The 19287-nt window shown below is 40.4% G+C and overlaps 2 protein-coding genes across 22 annotated transcripts in view; one reads left to right on the top strand and one right to left on the bottom strand.

The window, feature by feature from the left end:
* Nucleotides 1-19287, bottom strand: part of TM6SF1 (transmembrane 6 superfamily member 1) — a 48651-nt gene that overhangs the window by 18568 nt on the left and 10796 nt on the right. For 5 of the 21 annotated variants that reach the window (XM_033189156.1, XM_033189158.1, XM_033189166.1 and 2 more), the window contains 6 exons: nucleotides 17914-18017; nucleotides 15596-15678; nucleotides 14225-14361; nucleotides 12778-12882; nucleotides 10709-10801; nucleotides 10071-10190 (listed from right to left, as the gene is read on the bottom strand). In XM_033189156.1, coding sequence (XP_033045047.1) covers nucleotides 10071-10190; nucleotides 10709-10801; nucleotides 12778-12882; nucleotides 14225-14361; nucleotides 15596-15678; nucleotides 17914-18017 — 642 coding nt within the window. The other 16 variants (XM_033189157.1, XM_033189160.1, XM_033189168.1 and 13 more) reach the window with 12 other exon arrangements.
* HDGFL3 (HDGF like 3) overlaps nucleotides 1-19287 on the top strand; it is a 105747-nt gene that overhangs the window by 83443 nt on the left and 3017 nt on the right. The gene's annotated exons all lie outside the window — the stretch shown is intronic.

The following is a 19287-nucleotide window of genomic DNA, read 5'->3' as shown; positions in this document are numbered from 1 at the left end:
TCAATCTAATACTTTTTCTTTAAAAGATACTTTTTAATTTTGAATATTTGAATGTATTTTTAAATTAATGAAATTTAATTAATTCATCAAAAGGCCTCTTCATTGCTCACACTGAAACATAAGGGGAATGTAGATGACATTTTGAATTGGAATATACAACTCACAAATTTTGTTTAAAAGCAATTTTATGTGTATATATGAAATGTTTCAAATTTAATAAGATTTGTCTTCATAAGAGGCCGAAAATAATTTTATTAAAAATATACACAGAAATACAATAGAAATATTTTCAGCCACCACTAAAACAAGTGTTCATTAAGGGTAGAGAGAGTTATTGATCCCTATTTAGCTATTTAAATTCACACAAAAAAATTTAGTAAAAGTAATTTTCTTAAAACAGCAGCAAATAATGAACTTTCCTTGGGAAAAGATTTTTCAAACAACATTTACAAATATTCTGATGATTTGCCTTTTATATTGAGGTTAATAATGAAGCATATTCATCTTATTTGCAAAAGTTATTTCTCCAGTCTGCATTCACTGTTTTGAATTTTTTAATATGCACAGGCCATATTCTCTATATTCTCTTTTGAACAGTTTCATGCTCACTACTGTTGACATTAAATTGTAATTTTTTACACTTATAATTATTTCATATGTCAAACAGAATATTGAGATGGATGATCAAGTTTATTCACAAATGATTTTGAATATATTTCTTTAAACAGACTTTCTTAAGAATTTCCATTTTCCTTCAGAAATTTACACAATACTATATAGCTCACACATACAGTGCAGAGCAAGAATGTACATATTCTTAAGTATTCATGTATGAGAAGAGAATGAAATGGGACATAATATCAGTACCAGTATAACAAAAGTTAGTAATTTAGAAAGGAACATGAAGTAATATTTTTATTCCACTTTTTCTTCTGCCTTTGCTTTTATGAAGAACTCTGGTTTGTAGATACAGCGATAGGCCAAGAGCTGAGGAAGAACTCCATATGCTATGTTTAATGCTAAAAAAAGGATTTTTGCTTCTTCGGGGACTCTGTAGACATAAGCAGTTCTAGCATGAAGAGAAGCACCAATGTGAGAAAACTGAGCCTGTTGCATAAAAAAAAAAAAAAATGGGGTAAGCATGAAACATGTTCAGTTGGATGCACGATGAGTTCTGAATAGTTCATTCAGGCTACGTTTCTGTGCCGTCAAAACCAGTCTCACCTGCAGGCAAAATACCTTCAAACAATCCAGAGTCTTTAATGTGAGAGTCTTTCATTGAATTTAGTCTTTGATTAAATTTAGGGCCATTCTTGATATGACTGTTCAAATAAAGTAGATATTATTTCGTGTAGTTTTATCATGCCAGTTGTGTTTTTAACCATCAAGTGCCCCTTACCAAACATTAGTGGCTCAATCTAGTAGAAAAATCTGAATAAAATCTCAAATTTTTTTCTGATTTGCATTCTGGAGATCCTACATAGAGACTCAGTTGTGGTTCACAAATTGAGTTCCAATAAAAGTGAAGAAAGTGCAGAGTTTTTAAAAACTAAAATATTTTTAGCATAACAAACTATTGAAAGGGAAGCACTGGGGGGACCTCAGCTTCATTTATCAGTCTTTTATCTACTCCTTGGAGCAAGAGCTTCTACCCTTTCCCTATGTGTTTTTTGTTTATTCATTTATTCATGTATTTGTTTTTTCTGCAGCTTTTAAAATATTAAGGGTTGTTTGTAAGATAAGGTTGTTACCAATTTGGGTGGAGGTAGGAGTACAGTTGCTCTTTGTAAAATGGCAAATGTACATGCAGGCAACCTTTTTAAATCAAATTATAAGTTATTTAGAAGTATGACTTGTCAGCATTATCTGCATTTGCAAAATGGCCTCCCTCTCTACTTACATACTTGTTCAGAAAACACATTCAGAACGTGCCAATTGGTCTTTTTTGATATTTTTCGCAAGCACAGAGGAAAACCATATTGGAAAGGGTAAAACAGACCACAGCAGGATTAAAAGCTCCTGTCAGAAAATTTCCTCAGAAGGCTTGTATCATTACAAAATGTACCCCTGGAGTCTGCATTTTCATATCTTGCTGAAATTCAAGATATACATGAATACAGGATTGGGAATATAAGTGTATTAAGTAGTAAATTATCAGTTCATCAGGATCAAAGAGACAAAAGACTACACTGTAGAGAAGGCATAGAAGTAACAAGAATGAAGAATTAAATAATTTGCTTTAAATACATATAAGTTATTTTACATTTCTTTCCATATGAAACCAATGTATTCTGCTGAGTGATTCACAGATAAAGGTGTTTACTCATCACTTGACTTCACCATGGCAAGAAAAGGACAAGTTTTTTACTTAAAAAATGTCTATGAATTTTTTATCAGTGGCAAATATTTTAATGGGCTGCATTTTTGCAAATTCCTGGTATATTCTGGAGACCTGTGGTACATGTTTGCTACTCTGGAAATAGAAATTAGCATGATGTATTGCCAAGGACCAACACGTGGATTGTCTACATTGTGATCCATGAGGCACTGAGAGGACTCAGCCCTCAGATACACCTCCCCTGGGTAGATGCCCAGGCAGAACCCAGCAAATGTATTTGCATCTCCGGGCTCCAAGGACAAAAAACCTTGAGTGAAGGGCACTTTCAGGGCTGCCCTAAGGAGGTGCTTTCTGGACATTCTAGGAACTCTCAGCAGGAGCATGGCTCCCGTACTATTTTTCCTTAGGGCCTGTTTTGAATAGTAGTGTTTTTCTGAATATATAACCAAGCATTTTCTTCTGGACTAGAAGCCAAATTCGATCCCTGGTTTTCAGAAATGTGGGTTTGGTGGTTCTATCTTTATAGATACTTATACACATCACAAAATCACCAGATTTGGGGAAATGCCAACCATACTTTGAGAGAATAAAGATGAGCAGTTGTGCCTACTTGCATAGGGAAGCCTGCATAAAAAGTCAGTGATTCCTTAGGCTCTTTTCCTGCACTAACCAGTGCAGTTAATACCTCATTTTCATGAACAGCAAACTCATGGCAACATTAAATGAATCATGGCCGGGCACAGTGGCTCATGCCTATAATCCCAGCACTCTTGGAGGCTGAGGCGGGTGGATCACCTGAGATCAGGAGTTCAGGACCAGCCTGGACAACATAGTGAAACCCCATCTCTACTAAAAATAAAAAAAATTAGCCGGGCGTGGTGGTGGGCGCCTGTAATCTCAGCTACTCGGAAGGCTGAGGCAGGAAAATTGCTTGAACCTGGGAGTGGAGGTTGCATTGAGCCAAGATTGCGCCATTGCACTCCAGCCTGGGTGACAGAGCAAGACTCTGTCTTAAAAAAAAAAAAAAAAAAAAAAGATTAGATTAGATTGTAAGCCCACTGGGCAGGTACTGTGTCTAATGTTTTGTGTGGCACCTATCACATTGTTAGAGCTCAATAAACGTTCAACAACAATGGACTTGTGACTGTCAAAATACAAAAAGGGTCTACAAAGCTTTTCTCTATTTTTGTATGTATTTTAGTAGGCCTCTTTATTTAGAATTATTAAGGCACAAAAATTTTAACATTCATAATCAAAAGAGGCATTTGTATGTGAGAGAACTCTAAGGCCAGTTGTGTGCAGCTCCCAGTACTGCTCATAGTCCTAATGGATGTACTTATGGTAGCCACACTTCTAGCTGAGTGAGCACCTGACCATAGCTTTCTTCTAAGGCATAGGATGTTAAGTGTTCAGGAGGAAGTTCAGAAAAACCTCAGTCTCACCTGAGGAGGTTTCTCTTCCCAAGCACATAGCTAATAAGGGGCTGCAGGTTGTCTCCTGGGTGTTGTTCCCAGCAGCAGGAGACCTCTCATGGCAGGACCTGAAGAGCTCAGCCTGAGCCTGTGCTGGGGTCAGGTGGCTCAGTGAACTCAGTGCTGCTGAATTAACAGGAGGCCCAGGATTACAGATATGAGTTGTTGATCCTAGAAATTTATCCAGAATTTAGCAATGTGAGGTTGAGTCCCTAATAATATTTCTTCTACTTCATTCTAAATCATTTTCACCTTACAGAAATAATTAAGAGATATACTCTGATTTTTTTTAAAGGATGGAGTGGCAAATGAGATAATAAAGTGAACAAAGGCTAAATTTTAAGAGCTGTTTTCTTACATGTATAGCGACAATCTGTAAAGGATAACTAAAAAAGTTAATGCTTTTTCCAGAAAGAAGAACTGAAAGAGTGTTATATGTCCATGTGAATGTTACAGGCAGAAAACTTAGGTGACCATTGGGATGATAGCCAGGGTCTTTTGCTAATACAGTATAAATAGCTAATCCAGAACTGTATTATCTTTTCTTAGAGTTTTCTGAGCAACATAGTTTATTGGTTCACAACACTGACTTTGGAACTAGACATCCAGAGTCAAATCACAACTCCACCACAAACCAGCCGTATGGCCTTGGGTGAGGTGTGGAACCCACCTCATAGGTTATTTTGAGGGTTCAGTGAATTGATGTTTGTGATATGCTTAGACAGTGCCAAGCACTTGGGGCTATTCTGTAGACACAAATACAAAACTGAAATACCTATTCATGATCTGGTGCTTGACTCTGTAGAAAACCTGGGCCCTTTGTTTTTAGATCCTCTTGACCTTTTGACCTTTTTACTGTTGTCTCCATGAAAGGATAAGCACATAAAGATATTAAATCCAGTATTAATTTAATACTAAATAAAGATGTTTAGCAATGAATCACACCAGAAGCAAATGAAGAAAACAAGATTTGCATTAGTATCCCAACTTATCCGTGTTCTTCCTAAACCTTTACTTTCAGATTTTTCTTAACATCTCCATGAGGGAAAAACCGTATGAAATTTACTTCCAGGCTGAGCATGGTGGCTCATACCTGTAATCCCAGCACTTTGGGAGGCCAAAGCAGGAGGGTCACTTGAGTCCAGAAGTTTGAGACCAACCTGGGCAACATAGCAAGACTCTGTCTCAATTTAAAAAAATAATAAATTTACTTCAGTAGAGTTAACTCTTCACAACCAAATTATTCACACATAAGCTTCCATATCTCTTCGTGAGAAAAAGACATGGCATAGCACCTACATAGCCAGGGAGTTAGAGAGTCTGAGGGCCGCACCTGACTGAAGTAACTGAACCTGCTTTGCTGGCTGTGGGATGGCAGGCTAAGCCCATGGTGAGTCTGTCCCAAAGCTTTCCCCCCAGTTTCTTTGTTTTCTTGATAATTATATACAATACACATAATTTAATTAGTTTGTCTAATTTGTAACAGGTTACAATATAAGGCATTTCTCCAAACTCTTACTGGGAATCTTCTACTAGTAATAATAGCAACAAAGAGTTTACGTAGCTGTTATGTGCCGGGCACTGCTTTAAGCCCTTTACATATATTACCTCATCCAGCCCTCACAGCAATTTCATGAGAAAGCTACTGTTATTATCCTCACTTTACAGAAGAGGAAACTGAGGATCAGAGAGGTAAAGTAGCCAAGGTCATTGTGCTCATCAGCAACAGGTTAGAGTCTGAACCAGTCCACCTCCAGAGCTTATGCTTCTAACTATATGAACTCTACTGGCTCTGACTTTTTTTCATTTTCATTGATATTTTAGCAGAGAAAATGCTTCAACTGAGGAAATGCTAATAAGTGGATCTAAGCAGCCTCTAATGCCTTTCAGATTACACTTGCAGCTTTAATCCTATAGTTAGCATTTTATATGAAAAGATACCTGGGTTATGAGTAAGTCCCCAGTGGAACTCTTTGGTCTAAAATGTGTCCTGGTTTCATTTTATTCAATCTTCTTTTACTCTTTCCTTGCTCTTCTGATTTCTTAAGGCAGCAGATTTGGCAGACTCCTACATGGTCTGAAATCAAGGCCCCAGTAACTACTCACTCTTCCTTTTTTTTTTTTTTTGAGACAGTCTCACTCTGTCACCCAGGCTGGAGTGCGGTGGTGTGATCTCGGCTCACTACAACCTCCACCTTGCGGGTTCAAGCGATTCTCCTGCCTCAGCCTCCCAAGTACCTGGGATTATAGACGCCCACCACCACGCCCAGCTAATTTTTTGTATTTTTAGTAGAGATGGGGTTTCGTCATGTTGGCCAGCCTGGTCTCAAACTCCTGATCTCAGGTGATCCACCTGCCTCGTCCTCCCAAAGTGCTGAGATTATAGGTGTGAGCCACCACGCCCGGCTCCTACTCAGTATTTCTTGCATTGGCCTATACTGATCAAGAATGAATTCAACGTGTGTTTTTTTCCTTACTAAGTTGCATAGATTCTTGAGAGTTTACTAGATGTTTCAATAAAGTAACTTTTAGTAAAGTTAGTGGGATCATGAATGCATAAGGCTTCTAAATAAGAATGGCAATTTTAGCAAGCAAAGATGCTGATTAAAGTTACAGAAAAATGGTTTTTTTTTGTTTTTTTTTTGAGTAGTGGAGAGACAGGGTCTCTCTCTGTCGCCGCCCAGGCTGGAGAGGGCAGTGATGCAATCTCGGTTCACTGCAACCTCTGCTGCCTGGATTCAGCGATCCTCCCACCTCAGCCTTCCTATTAGCTGGGACTACAAGCACATGCCATCATGCCAGCCTAATTTTTGTATTTTTTTGTAGAGACGGGGTTTTACCATGTTACCCAGGCTGGTTTCAAACTCCTGACTTCAAGCAATCCACCCACCTTGGGCTCCCAAAGTGCTGGGATTACAGGCATGAGCCACCATGCCTGGCTGGAGAGTGCTTTCTGTGATGAATGTGTAAGGTACTCCCATAAGATGAGACTCCATTTCATAAGCAAGTACTTTTGCTAAGTGAAAAACAAATCACATAACTAATTCATTATTCTGGTCGTATACATTGTTTTGTTGCAGCATAGTTTCTAACTTTTCCTTAGTCTACACACTATAAGTAGGTAGATATTAAAGCCCAGCCAAGAGCTATGGGAATTAGACCCATAATTCTTTACTCAATCTGTCTTCACCTGCTGGGCTCGGAGAAACATCCTGACATTTACAGGATCTGGTCCTTAGCCTTAGGCTCTGGATCTGGGCATTCACCATCAAGAGGGGCTTCAGGCTGCCTTAACAAACTGGGCAGTGATGGATAAGCCCCAGGATGCCTGATGTCTGACATGAATGGGGTAATACCCCTGCAGCTGCCAGTTGCTCTGTAGTCCACACTGCCCTTCTCAGAACCACTTGGCTGGAGTAATAAGTGCCCATCTGCAAGCTTAGCTTCACCAACAAATTAGGGTTTGTCTTACTGCTACAAGCTCACCACACCCATTTTCCTCCAAGCTATGACCTTCCTAAGCTTCCTGACTGTTGACCCTGGCCATGTGACGAGGCTGTTGTCCAGGTTTTCCTGCCGTTTCCATTTGTCTCCTGAGACTTGACCAGGTCCAACATCTGGTCTCTTTAACCAGCCTGCTGGCTGATGACACTTAGTGTTCCTGCCTTAGGGACTGGTACCAGGCTGACCAAGGCACATGGCAGGTAGAGGAGGCCTGATTGTGCAGGCAAAACACAAGGTGATAGGTGTCAAACAGAACAGCTATCAAACTGAACAGTCTAATCCTCTAAAGAAAGGGCTGGCAAGAGTGAAGTGGGTATGCGGCCATCTGTCCTGAAGGATACAGGAGAATAAGGCAGGGGAACCAGGCCAAAAAAAAGCCAAGACTTAATCTGCCATCAGACCTGCTGCATATGCCCACAACTCAGTGTTTCCCTGGGTTATTCCCTGGAGAGGTTCAGCCTAATAAAGCCCCGTTTGGCCCTCAGAGTCCAACTCAGAATGTCACTGCCTTCCACCCACAAGGTTCTCCAACACTTCATACTACGTACAGTCTTTTGTGCTGTAGGACTCTGTGCCATAGTTCATTGTTTGCATGGGGTGGGCGAGATAACACAATAAAGAAGAATATGAGCTTTGGAGTCAGACAGGATTTCATAACCCTATTCTGCCATCTAATAACTCTGTAATCTAAGGCAAGTAGTTTCAGGTGTCCTGAGCCTCAGCTTCCTCATCTTTAAATTGGGATTTTTTTTTCAAAGCTATTACAAAATAATATTATGTGTCCATTGTGCTGTTTATTATGAGGCAGGCAGGAAGACCACAGTAACCAGCCTCCCCTGCAGTTGACCTGGTGCCAGGCATGGACCCTGAAAATATCCCACATGATCTTTGCATAAACAGGAAATGAAGTTTTACTGTTTTAAGCTACACTGAGTATTTGTTACAGCAGCAGAGCACATAGCCTATCCTTAGACAAATAGGTAAGTAAAACTTTTAACGTGGTTTGCCTGGCACGAAGTAAGGTGATGAGAGCTCAGACTAGTGTAGGGGCAGCGGAGCTGGAAAAAAAAATGGGTTGGAGAATCACTGGAGTAAAACTAACTGGACCTGGTTGGGTGTGGTGGCTCACACCTGTAATCCCACCACTTTGGGAGGCTGAGGCAGGAGTATTACTTGAAGCAGGTATTTGAGAATAACCTGGGCAACAAAATAAGATCCCGTCTCTTAAAAAAATTTTAAAATTAGCTGTGTGCAGTGGTGTATGTCTGTAGTCCCAGCTACTGTGGAGACTGAGGCAGGAGGATTGCTTGAGCCTAGGAGTCTGAGATTGCGGTGAGCTATGACTATGCCATCACACTCCAGCCTGGGAGATGGAGCAAGACCCTGTCTCTTTAAAAAAAAAAAAAAAAAAAAACGGACTTAGTGGTGGTCTAGATGTAGAGGATGAGGAGTGTAAATAATTACTCCAAGTTCCTGGCTTGAGTTGCTGGATGCAATTGGGCTATTTACACACATAATGAAAAAAATGGAAGAGAAGTTGTGGGAAGGATCAGGTCCTATTTTATATATTAAATCTGAGGTGCTAGTGAGGCATGCAAGTAAAAAGACTTGAGTTTGGAATACAGGAGTCTGGGAACAGTTTGGGCTGAAGGTAGAAAATTGGAAGTCATTAGCTTATAGTTGGTATTGAAAGATACAAAGATAAAGACCTAAAATACAGAAATAAAGCCCAAGGACTGAGGAATCAAGTATTTAGAGGTCTGCAAAGGAAAAACAACCAGCAAAGAGCAATAAATGTTAGTTCTCTTCCTTCTTAAGCCCCTCGAGGAAAGGACAGGAACCATTACTTCTGGATGCTACATCAACTTTTTTGATATTACTATGCTAATTTTGTAATTAAGAATTACCTCAAACTGAAAGGATTTAATGCATTGACCCCTTAAATACTATATTTTTCAACCCTGTGAATTCTAGTATGTCTTGCGATCGTGGTTATTATACCATGCATATAATTGACTGTACAAGCCTACAGTTTCTGGATGAACCTCATTCTTTTAACTGCTTGAAAAGAACAAGATGGAGCTAATGTTTTTAAACGATAAGTTCATTTGTTTTATTTCTAGTAAGAAAAAACAATGAAATTAATTTTCTTCCTTGTTCAGATTGATTTGTTTTGCTAATTATCTTGTAAATATGTGCTTTATGTTATATATGAAGTTCTCTGTAGATAATTTCATTTTCAGTCAAATGCAGTAAGCATTCACTGAACACCTACTCTAGGCCAAATATTTGGCAAGGTGCCAGTGGAAAAGGAATCAACTGATAGGCCCAGAACATTTTTTAAACCAGTTTCCCTGGTTCTGTATAACATAGTGTAGTGGAATTCTGAAGTCTTATATTTGGATGGACATTTTGAAGGTAACAGCTCTCAATCCTTTTTTAGTAGCCATGGTATTCAGAGATTGTGAAACAGTCCTATAAAACAATGCCGCATGCTGGGTGTGTAACAGGCAAATCATTTAACTTCACTGGACCTCAGTTTCCTCATCTATGTAACTGGGTTGGCACATCTACCATATAGTTATTGTGAGATTTAAATAAAATGTACTTGCAGAAATGTCTTCCGAAGAACTGCAAAACCAAAGGTGACATGTCTAATAGCTATCTCCTACTCTAAAACACTGAGAAGTTTTTCATGTATTCAACAATGACACCTAGACCACAAGTAAACCTTCTCAACAGAATATTCTTAGTACCTGAGCCAGACCTCCAGCATGTATCAATGTGATGTCAGGCATCCAGGAACATCCAGGAACCACTAAGCCATACAGTGCAGTCACAAAGTAAGGAACAGAATAGAACATATATGCCAGCATCTGTATTGAACAGAGAAATAATATCAGCAAATCAGCAGTTAACTTGGCCTGACTAAAAAGTACAAAAAAATAAACATTTTCATCTTTGAAAATATTAATTCCTATTTCCTATATGGGACCCATTTTTTTTTTACTTTTATTTTTATTTATTTATTTATTTATTTATTTATTTTGAGATGGAGTCTTGCTCTGTCCCCCAGGCTGGAGTGCAGTGGCGCGATCTCGGCTCACTGCAACCTCCACCTCCCAGGTTCAAGCAATTATCCTGCCTCAGCCTCCTGAGTAGCTGGGATTACAGGCATGTGCCACCATGCCCGGATAGTTGTTTGTATTTTTTCAGTAGAGATGGGATTTCACCGTGCTGGCCAGGCTGGTTTCAAACTCCTGACCTTATGGTCAACCTGCCTCAGCCTCCCAAAGTGCTGGGATTACAGACATGAGCCACCGCACCCAGCTGGAACCCATTTTTTAAAAGAAAATTAATGTTAGAAAAATGTTAGGCCTCATAACTACTTGACCTGAATTTTAGGATAAGCAGCAGGATCCTTTAGATAGGGCTCTTGAAATTGCGTATATAATCGGCAGAGCTCAGATGGGCAATCCAAAGCAATCTAAGAACAAAAATAAACTCATTATAAAAATACAATCACATCTGGTTCTTAGGTTTGCTGATAAGGCTAAATGTGCCAGGTTTAGTCACAAGCTGCTTTGCTATTTAACAAAACGTATGCATTGTAGAGGCTCATCAATGATGGAAATATTTTGCACATTTGTTCTAAGGAGATTAAGCAAAGGTTAATTATGGTGCAGGAAATGGTAACTAATGCCCTATTCTTGGGTACCTTTCAGATATTCAGAGTTTTAAGTATCTAGGTTTGGCTAGCCAAAGCACAGCTTGCTAAGTTATGAGTTTCACTTTTCCTGGAAATAACTAGTCCGCTATTCCCTACAGGAAGAATAGTATATTTCTACACCAAATTCATCTTACTATGCATTGCAAGATTTGAAAATAGCACCTCCTGTCTCTAGTGCCTCATAGAGTATATAGCCTTTGGAGGCAGTAAAAGATAATGATTTGAAAGCAGGGTCCTCTGGCCGGAAAGTCTCTTTGGCACCTTACTAGGTCCCCTCTGAGTCACCTTCCTCCCCTCAGGCACCATTCCTCATGTCTTTGGCCATAAATGTTGTCCCACCTAGATGACATAAATGAATATGAACACAGGCCAGTGGCAGAGTTGGTAAAAATGGCCCCAATCCAAAAGCCCTGCCCACCTTGCATACACACCCACACATGCACACATTTTTCTAATGTGCACAGGGAAGGGGATATGTCTATGCAAGAATACAGGTGGGGCCCACTTTTTTTTTGTTGTTTGAACCTACAACAAACTAACCAAAGAATGGTTTCAGTGGCCCTGTGGTCCAAGCAAAGCTATGGCCTTGCCTTCTCTTCCCCATGCCCCTCCTCCTGTTAGCCACCCCAACTCTCCTCCAGAAAGTTTCTGACATTCCACAGATAAAGATAACTCTTAAAACAGCTTCTCGCCCTGAACCCAGCCTGCTGCACAGACCCCCAGTAGCCCAAGACCCTGAAATGATAAAAGTCACCCACATGGGCTTACACTTGCCACTCTACCCTCCAACTGTTATACACGCCAACAGGCTTAGAAGAGAAATTGTCACTGAAGCTGAATATAATTAACAATATAATTCTGATTTTCCCAAATGTATTTCTACTAAGAAGAAACCATCAAACTGGGCCATTGTGAAGGATCACTGATCAATAAAAATCCTAACAGTAATCATTTACTATGTATAAGAACCTCTACCAAGTGTTGGTGTACATTATTTAATCTCCAAAACAATACTGTTAAGGTAGGTAGTGTTATTTTACAGAGAGGAAAACAGAGTCAAAGAGGTTAAGTAGTTTTTCCAAGGCCACACAGCTAGTAAATGGCCAGGATTCTAACTCCAAAGCCTGTGAGTCTTTTTCCTAACCTCTGCAGTAAAATATTTAAAAAGAGAAAATAGAAAAGATGAAATGCCCGTCTGCCTTTAATGTATTTCAGTCACATCAATACAATACTCCAGGCCTCAGCTGAATTGACTCAACACTACTCTTACCAGTGAGACATTCCCATGACCCTACATACACGTGAGTTGTTGAGCTCATACGCCTTCCTCAACCCCATCGCCCCTATCCCGAGAACGCAGGGATGCTCTGTGCCACAGTTGTGTTGCAGTCCTAGGGTGTCATCCATCCTTACCAAAGATATTTACATTTAAATCCGAAACATCGAAAGAATAATAAAGAGAGACTCCAGTGGCTGATTTTTTAGATGCCCTAAAATGGGGAAGAAGATGCTACTGAGTAGAGCTTGATCTAAGGACAGGAGGAGGTGACAGCAGGAGGCTGGGGTCGGGAGCAGCAGGAAGTAGGTCCAGGGCTCCAGGCTTTGATGGGAGGAATGGTTTGTTAGTTTGCTAAGAAGTCTGATAGAAAAACAAAAACATATTTCTAAGGTTTTTCCATTTGGAAATATGAGTAGTATCACAATGTTACATTATTATGATCTGTTATGCTTACCAAGCCTCTGAACAGGCAAAATCCAGTTGCCAGGAGGAGACACACGACCAACATTAAATCAAATGGTCTTCTCAGCAGGTCTTTTGCTTGGGCTTCTTGAATAACCTAAAATAGAGTTTGTACCTAAAGAGCGGGCCCAAAGTGCCAAAGAAGAATCTGAAATCTGAAACATTAAATGTCATGGTGATGGATAAGAGAATTTTGAAGATTCACAATTTATATCATAAGTCACTGGCCATGGAACTTTAGGAAAATCATTCCTTCCTCAAGTCTCAGTTTCCTTATCTGTGAAATGAAGAATTTGGGCTAAATGATCTCTCGAAGGGCCCTTATAGCTCTATGAGTCCACATTTTTTCTTGAAATGACATTTTAATGATAAGAAATTTTAAAAGCAAACCATAAACCTGCCATACCGCTATTAACCATTGGTATACTTTTCTAGTAATACATGTAGATACACACACACACACACACTACATACATATATACACACATATATCTATATTTTTCACAAAATTAGGACTTAGTATAAACAATTCTGTATTTGTTCTTTTTGCCCTCAACACTGCCTATATTGTAAACACTTTCTTACATGATTAAAAATATTCTAAAATCTTACATGATTAAAAATATTCTAAAATATTCTAATATCTAAAATATTCTAAAACATACATGATTAAAAATATTCTAAAACATATGGATATTAAATATTCCATATGAATACCATATGGAAACACCACACTTCAGCCATTCTCCCACTGTTGGATATTTAGGCATTTTTCACTTAATGTAATGATGAACAACTTTGTATGTAAATCTTGGGTGGTATCAGTGTGATGATTTCCTGAGGATAGGGATCTAGGAGCAGAATTATTGGGTTCCAGAATTATTAAGGTTGATAACATTGCCAAATTGCTTTGCAGAACAATTCTGAATGTATGTTCCTGTCAGCACTGTATGACAATGCTGCTTGGCCCTGGCTGTCACTGTGTTTTCACATTAAAAATGATGATAAGCAATTCTGCATGCCTCATGGCATACCTACTCTGTTGACACACTGACATGGAAACTTTAAAAGCAGTGGAGCCGGGACTAAGCGTGGACTGACTATTTGCTTTTTCTTTTTAACAGCCACCTCTTTCCTCAGAGGGATGTAAAAGAGTACCAGCTGTTAGTGTGCCAGCCTGAGTTTACATAGCAGCTGTCTAAATGTTTACACATGAAGTATTTGTCAACTAAAATGTATTTTAACGAATTATATTGAAAATATTTTGTAAAATGAATAGTCGTATTCTGATTATCTCTGGTAATTCATATTTTCATATATCAGTTTTGCTTAAAAGATCTTGCTAAATAATCTAATGTCTAGAAAAGGGAAAGAAACAGAGAAACTAGCTTAGAAATGAAGGCCCTAACAGAGTATCTGCCAGGCCAGTGTTGTTTCACCTTGACCACCTTGGCTGTGAATGGAAGGGGAGGTGTCTCAGATGTCCTGTAGCCAGTCTCCATGGCCCTGGATCTCTGGAGTCGAGATTGTATGACTGTGTAGACTACCTTGAGGAGCAGTATCCCTCCAGTGTCCTCTTGGGGTAGTAAATGCATAGGTGTCACAGAGGAACCCAGGTGCTCAAAATCCAGGCCATTAATAACCCTAGATGAACCATATACTGTGGACTTCACTTGACACACTAATGCAGAATCTGATGGTTAGAGCCAGTGTGACCACTGGCACAGGAAGCTCCCCAAAGTATGGCCTTGCCAACAGAAGCAGATGTATTGAGACAGAAACAGACCTTCTTGCCCACATTAACTAAGATGTAAGCTAATGCTACATAATCAAAACAGTCACACTGTTTGGATACCCCAAATGCTCCAGTCCACAGAGGCACAGTTCAATTCAGCAGCCAGTGGATGCGAATGAACCCTATGAGTTTGAGAACAGGGTACATCAAAACTTAATAAAATCACCTTTGAGGGGTAATTATAATTTTCTGATGGCTGATTATAGATTCTGAAACCAGCCCAGACAGGAAGACAAGTATATGGTATGCTTAAGAAAAAAGCAGGGCAAATTCGTGTTCCATACTTCCCTATTTAAAAGAGAGAAAGAGAAAGAAGTTACCAAAAGCATATCTAACACAAGTAATATTTAGGATACCTCCCCATCTCAGGTCATCTAAAATTTTGCTGTGGCCCAGACAATATTTTTAATGAGGCCAAATTAGAAAGGTCAATTTAAAATACTAGATGTATATTAACAGGCATGTCCTACCTACAGTAATCTGCTTGAGCCCAGGAGGTCAAGGCTGCAGTAAGCTATGGCTGTACCACTGCAACCCAGCCTGGGCAACAGAGTGAGATCCTGTCTTAAAAAAATACATCTAGATAGATATCTATATATGTTTGTATATAGCTATCTCCCTATATATATAATATCCTGATTTCCTGCATACATTAATAATGTACTTATAATTTCCAAGTACATTTTTGGAGTTCTCATCATGTGTCAGGAGTTACATATTTGCACACTAAATATAGCCATAAACACCATACTCACTCCCTCGAGATCCTTCTAAAAAAATAGGAATCCCTGATACTTGACTGCCAAATTGTTCAATGCACACGTCTGAAAATTGCTCAAAAGCAGTTCTTAAAAGGTATTTTTTTAAAGGTGAGAAAAAGGAATTATTCTGCAAAACAGGTTTTTAGTAAGCTTGGAATCACCTGGTTCTATTATAACTAAAAGAGCTTATCTATTTAAAAACAAGCCCAATTGTTTTAGAAAAGGAAAGTGAACTTTAAGATAAAGTTTCTTACCTACAATGTTTCCTGGCACAAAAACAACAACACTCATAATAATAGATCCAACCCAATATAGGCCAATGGTTCTATATGTTTCCCTGTAACAACAACAAAAAAATCTTGACTTGGTATGTTTGTCTTAGAATACTAAGCAAAAAATGATCCTCAATATTATTTTTTATTCAAACTAGTAAAGTACATGAATCAAAACATTGAATCGAGAGGAATAAATCAAATACAGGGAGCCCTGGTTATCTAACTTCATTGCCACGTGATATACTATAGAACCTTCTTCGTGTCCTTTTAAATAGGAAATTATGCCTGCTATGTATTCTGTTAAACTACAACATGATCATCCCTGCCACAGGACTCCTGCATTTCCCTGTTGTGTGTGAAACTCAACAGCATGAAAGGAAAAAAGCAAGTTGAAAGAAGAAAGGAAATTGGATCCATATTTTTAATCATTGTAAGTATGAGTTATACTTACAATGATAATGTTAAATGGACTTTTCCTGGGGTCACAGAATATTGGCCAAAGCCCCCAAAGGTGAAGACAAGTGACATGTACCCCATGTTGCAAAGGAGCTGCTAGACATATACCTCTAATCTTCAATGCTGACAAAAAGTTCGTTCAGGCAGGGCATGGTGACTCATGCCTGTAAATCCAGCGCTTTGAGAGGCTGAGGTGGGTGGGTCACTTGAGGTCAGGAGTTTGAGACCAGCCTGGCCAACATGGTGAACCACCGTCTCTACTAAAAATACACACACACACACAAAAATTAGCTGGGCATGGTGGCATGCACCTGTAATTCCAGCTACTCCGGAGGCTGAGGTAGGAGAAATGGTTGAACTCGGGAGGCATAGGTTGCGGTGAGCTGAGATCGCGCCACTGCACTCCAGCCTGGGCGACTGAGCGAGAGACTGTCTCAAAAAAAAAAAAAGTTCCTTCAATTGATAACCCCAATAACCCAACTCCACACTAAGTAACAGGCTATGAGAAATTCAAAAGGAAATCCTCTGAAGGGAAACAAGGAGAATACTGTGTGGGTCCTGCCCCACCCTAGCCCTCAAGCCAAATGTAACCTGACCCCAAGAGGCCATTCACAATGACTGGGATTGTAAAGAGGACAGATAAGAATGAGCTGGAGCGGTGGTTCACACCTGTAATCCCAGCACTTTGGAAGGCTGAGGTGGGCAGATCACCGGAAGTCAGAAGTTTGAGACTGGCCTGGCCAACATGGTGAAAAAAATTTTTAGATTGTTGTACTAAAAATACAATATTTGCGGGTGTAGTGGCACACGTCTGTAGTCCCAGCTGAGGCATGAGAATCGCCTGAACTCGGGAGGCAGAGGTTGCAGGGAGCCGAGATTGTGCCATTGCACTCCAGCCTGAGAGACGAGCAAAACTCTGTCTCCAAAAAAAAAAAAAAAAATTAGCTGGAGCTGACCTTGAGTGCATGTTGGAGTGAGGGAGATAGTTGGTTAAACTGCATTTCAACCTTGTATGGGGCAAGAATGCATGACTTTCTGTAACCCGGAAGCAAGTGGAGGCCTAAGAAGAAACCTGGACTTGAAACGTTTTGAAAGGATCCCTCCCCAAAGGGTGCACCTTCTGGGTTACAGGGGCCCCAGCAGAAAAAAGCTGTGGGTGGGCCACCATGGGCAGAAATTCAGCCCAAGAGCATGTCGTTCACTTCAGGGATTAGTGCAATGCAGAAGCTCCTGTGGTTGGGGTCTCTAAAGAACTCACACGTGTGCCTCCCAAGACCAACCTTGCATATCATGATGGGGGTACTGCTACCCAAAAACAGCACCTTTCACATAAGACTCTTCCCCTGTTCCTTTAATCCCTTGTACATAGACATCCACTCCCAAGGGGCCAGCTGCAGAGTGAGATGAGAGGAGTGAACGGACAGGCCATGTAGCCAAGCCTTAGTGCAAGCCAAGCTGCAGAGCTGTGCCTGATCTGCGGAAGGACAGAAGCTTTGAACCAAAATGAGATTGCAGTTTGGAAATTCTGAAGTTTTGGAATGAAGTTTAAGATGTGCTTGGCTTTAATTGCTGAAAATAAAAATTATTCTTGTAAGACAACATAATCAGAAAGCTTAAAGGGTCTGCCCAAGCTATCACCATACTGGGGAGCAATTAAGAGGGACATATTCAAAAGGCAGTGGTACAAGGAGGGTAAAGCCACGTCTGACGTGCACCCATGGAACTTATATTCATGTCCAGTATACTTGCTTGCGTATTTGCCTCTATGCATAACGTTTCCTTACATACCCGCTTATCGGTTGCTAAGGTGGCAAAGGCACACACCAGGTGAACTGACTTACTCCCATGCTATGGCTGCCACCATCACCAGGTACATCAGATAATGGGCAGAGCCATCCCAGTAGCAGATCATGTGCCCATATGCAGTGTTCAGGTACGGTTCACCCTAAAGAAAGCATTAAAAAGAAGTCCACTTTAAATAAGACCTGTAAATGCAGAACATCAGACCTGTATTGCAAGTAAAATAAAACAGCAGAAATAATAACTTGTGTTCATCTGCTAAGATGAAACTATTTCTTCAAAATTGGTAGGAACGTGAAAATACAACTTTATGCTGGAGCTGCCAAAACCAGGGTCTGGCCACAGAGGATGGAATTAGAGAATGCCTGGCCAATTGGCCCATGATGTGTCAACATAGGTTTGTACTGTGATGCGAAGGCAGATGGCATGATAGGCAATCCCAGCTGTACGGCAAACTCATGGAGACCAAGCCAAATCTTTGACAAAAGGTGCTTGGCAGTGATCGGAGAGGTGATCAGGGATGACCCCGCTTTCCAGAGCCAGTGGCTGGCCTTAATAATTCATGCTGATCCCGTGGCTTGCTGGACTGGGCATGGCACAGCACGCATTCTCCACATACCGACACATAGGCAGGCAGGCAGGCACTGAACTCGGAGTTTCACACCCAACCCCTCCTTCTACCTTCCCAACAACCCAGTGGGATGGACAGGATTGAGTCCATTTTACAGATGAGGAAACAGAGGCTCTGAGAGATTACAAGACTTACCTAAGGTCACGTAGCTAGTATACCTAGCAGAGAACAAGAAGAGCCATACTTCTCCTGGGCAAATGTTAATGTTATGAACACAAGATTATATGATGAACTACGGTTCCCTTTTCTAGGTGGTTACATTTCCCTTTTCTAGGTGGTTACATTTCCAGGTGGCTTCTGGAAAGTCACTGGCAATTTTCCGTGCATTTTTACTGTTGTTTTGGCCCCACCTTGTTTTCCTTTCTTCTTTCTCCCACGCTCATGCTGTCCTGGCTTGTTTCACACTGTAAGATGCCTTAAGCCCTTTCTACAAGGAAGAGTGCAGATCAACCAGCCCACCAATCAGCCAAGCAAGCAGGGCTTTCTCTCAAGTTTCATGCTCCCCTGGGGCAAGGACTGCTTTGTTATCTCTCCCACAGATCAAATCAAATTAAAATCAGAGGAGCAGGAAACAGAATCAAGGTTCTGCTTCTACACCCATGCCAGGCCCACATCCTTTCTCTCGGACTTGCTGTGACTGAAGAATACATCCGATTTGTGGTTTCAGACTTCCATTGCTAACACACCTGGCTCTCTGAGCCAGTGGTGGTCTCTCCTGGTAGCTTAATGAGCATCTTTAACTGCATGGTCCACAGGCCACAGGTTCTTTGAACTCGCCTGAACT

This window comes from Trachypithecus francoisi, unplaced genomic scaffold (assembly GCF_009764315.1).
Source record: "Trachypithecus francoisi isolate TF-2019V2 unplaced genomic scaffold, Tfra_2.0 Lachesis_group3, whole genome shotgun sequence".
In the NCBI taxonomy this organism is placed as follows: domain Eukaryota; kingdom Metazoa; phylum Chordata; class Mammalia; order Primates; family Cercopithecidae; genus Trachypithecus; species Trachypithecus francoisi.
Note: the sequence above shows the minus strand (reverse complement) of the source record. Positions and strands in the feature narration are given on the sequence as shown.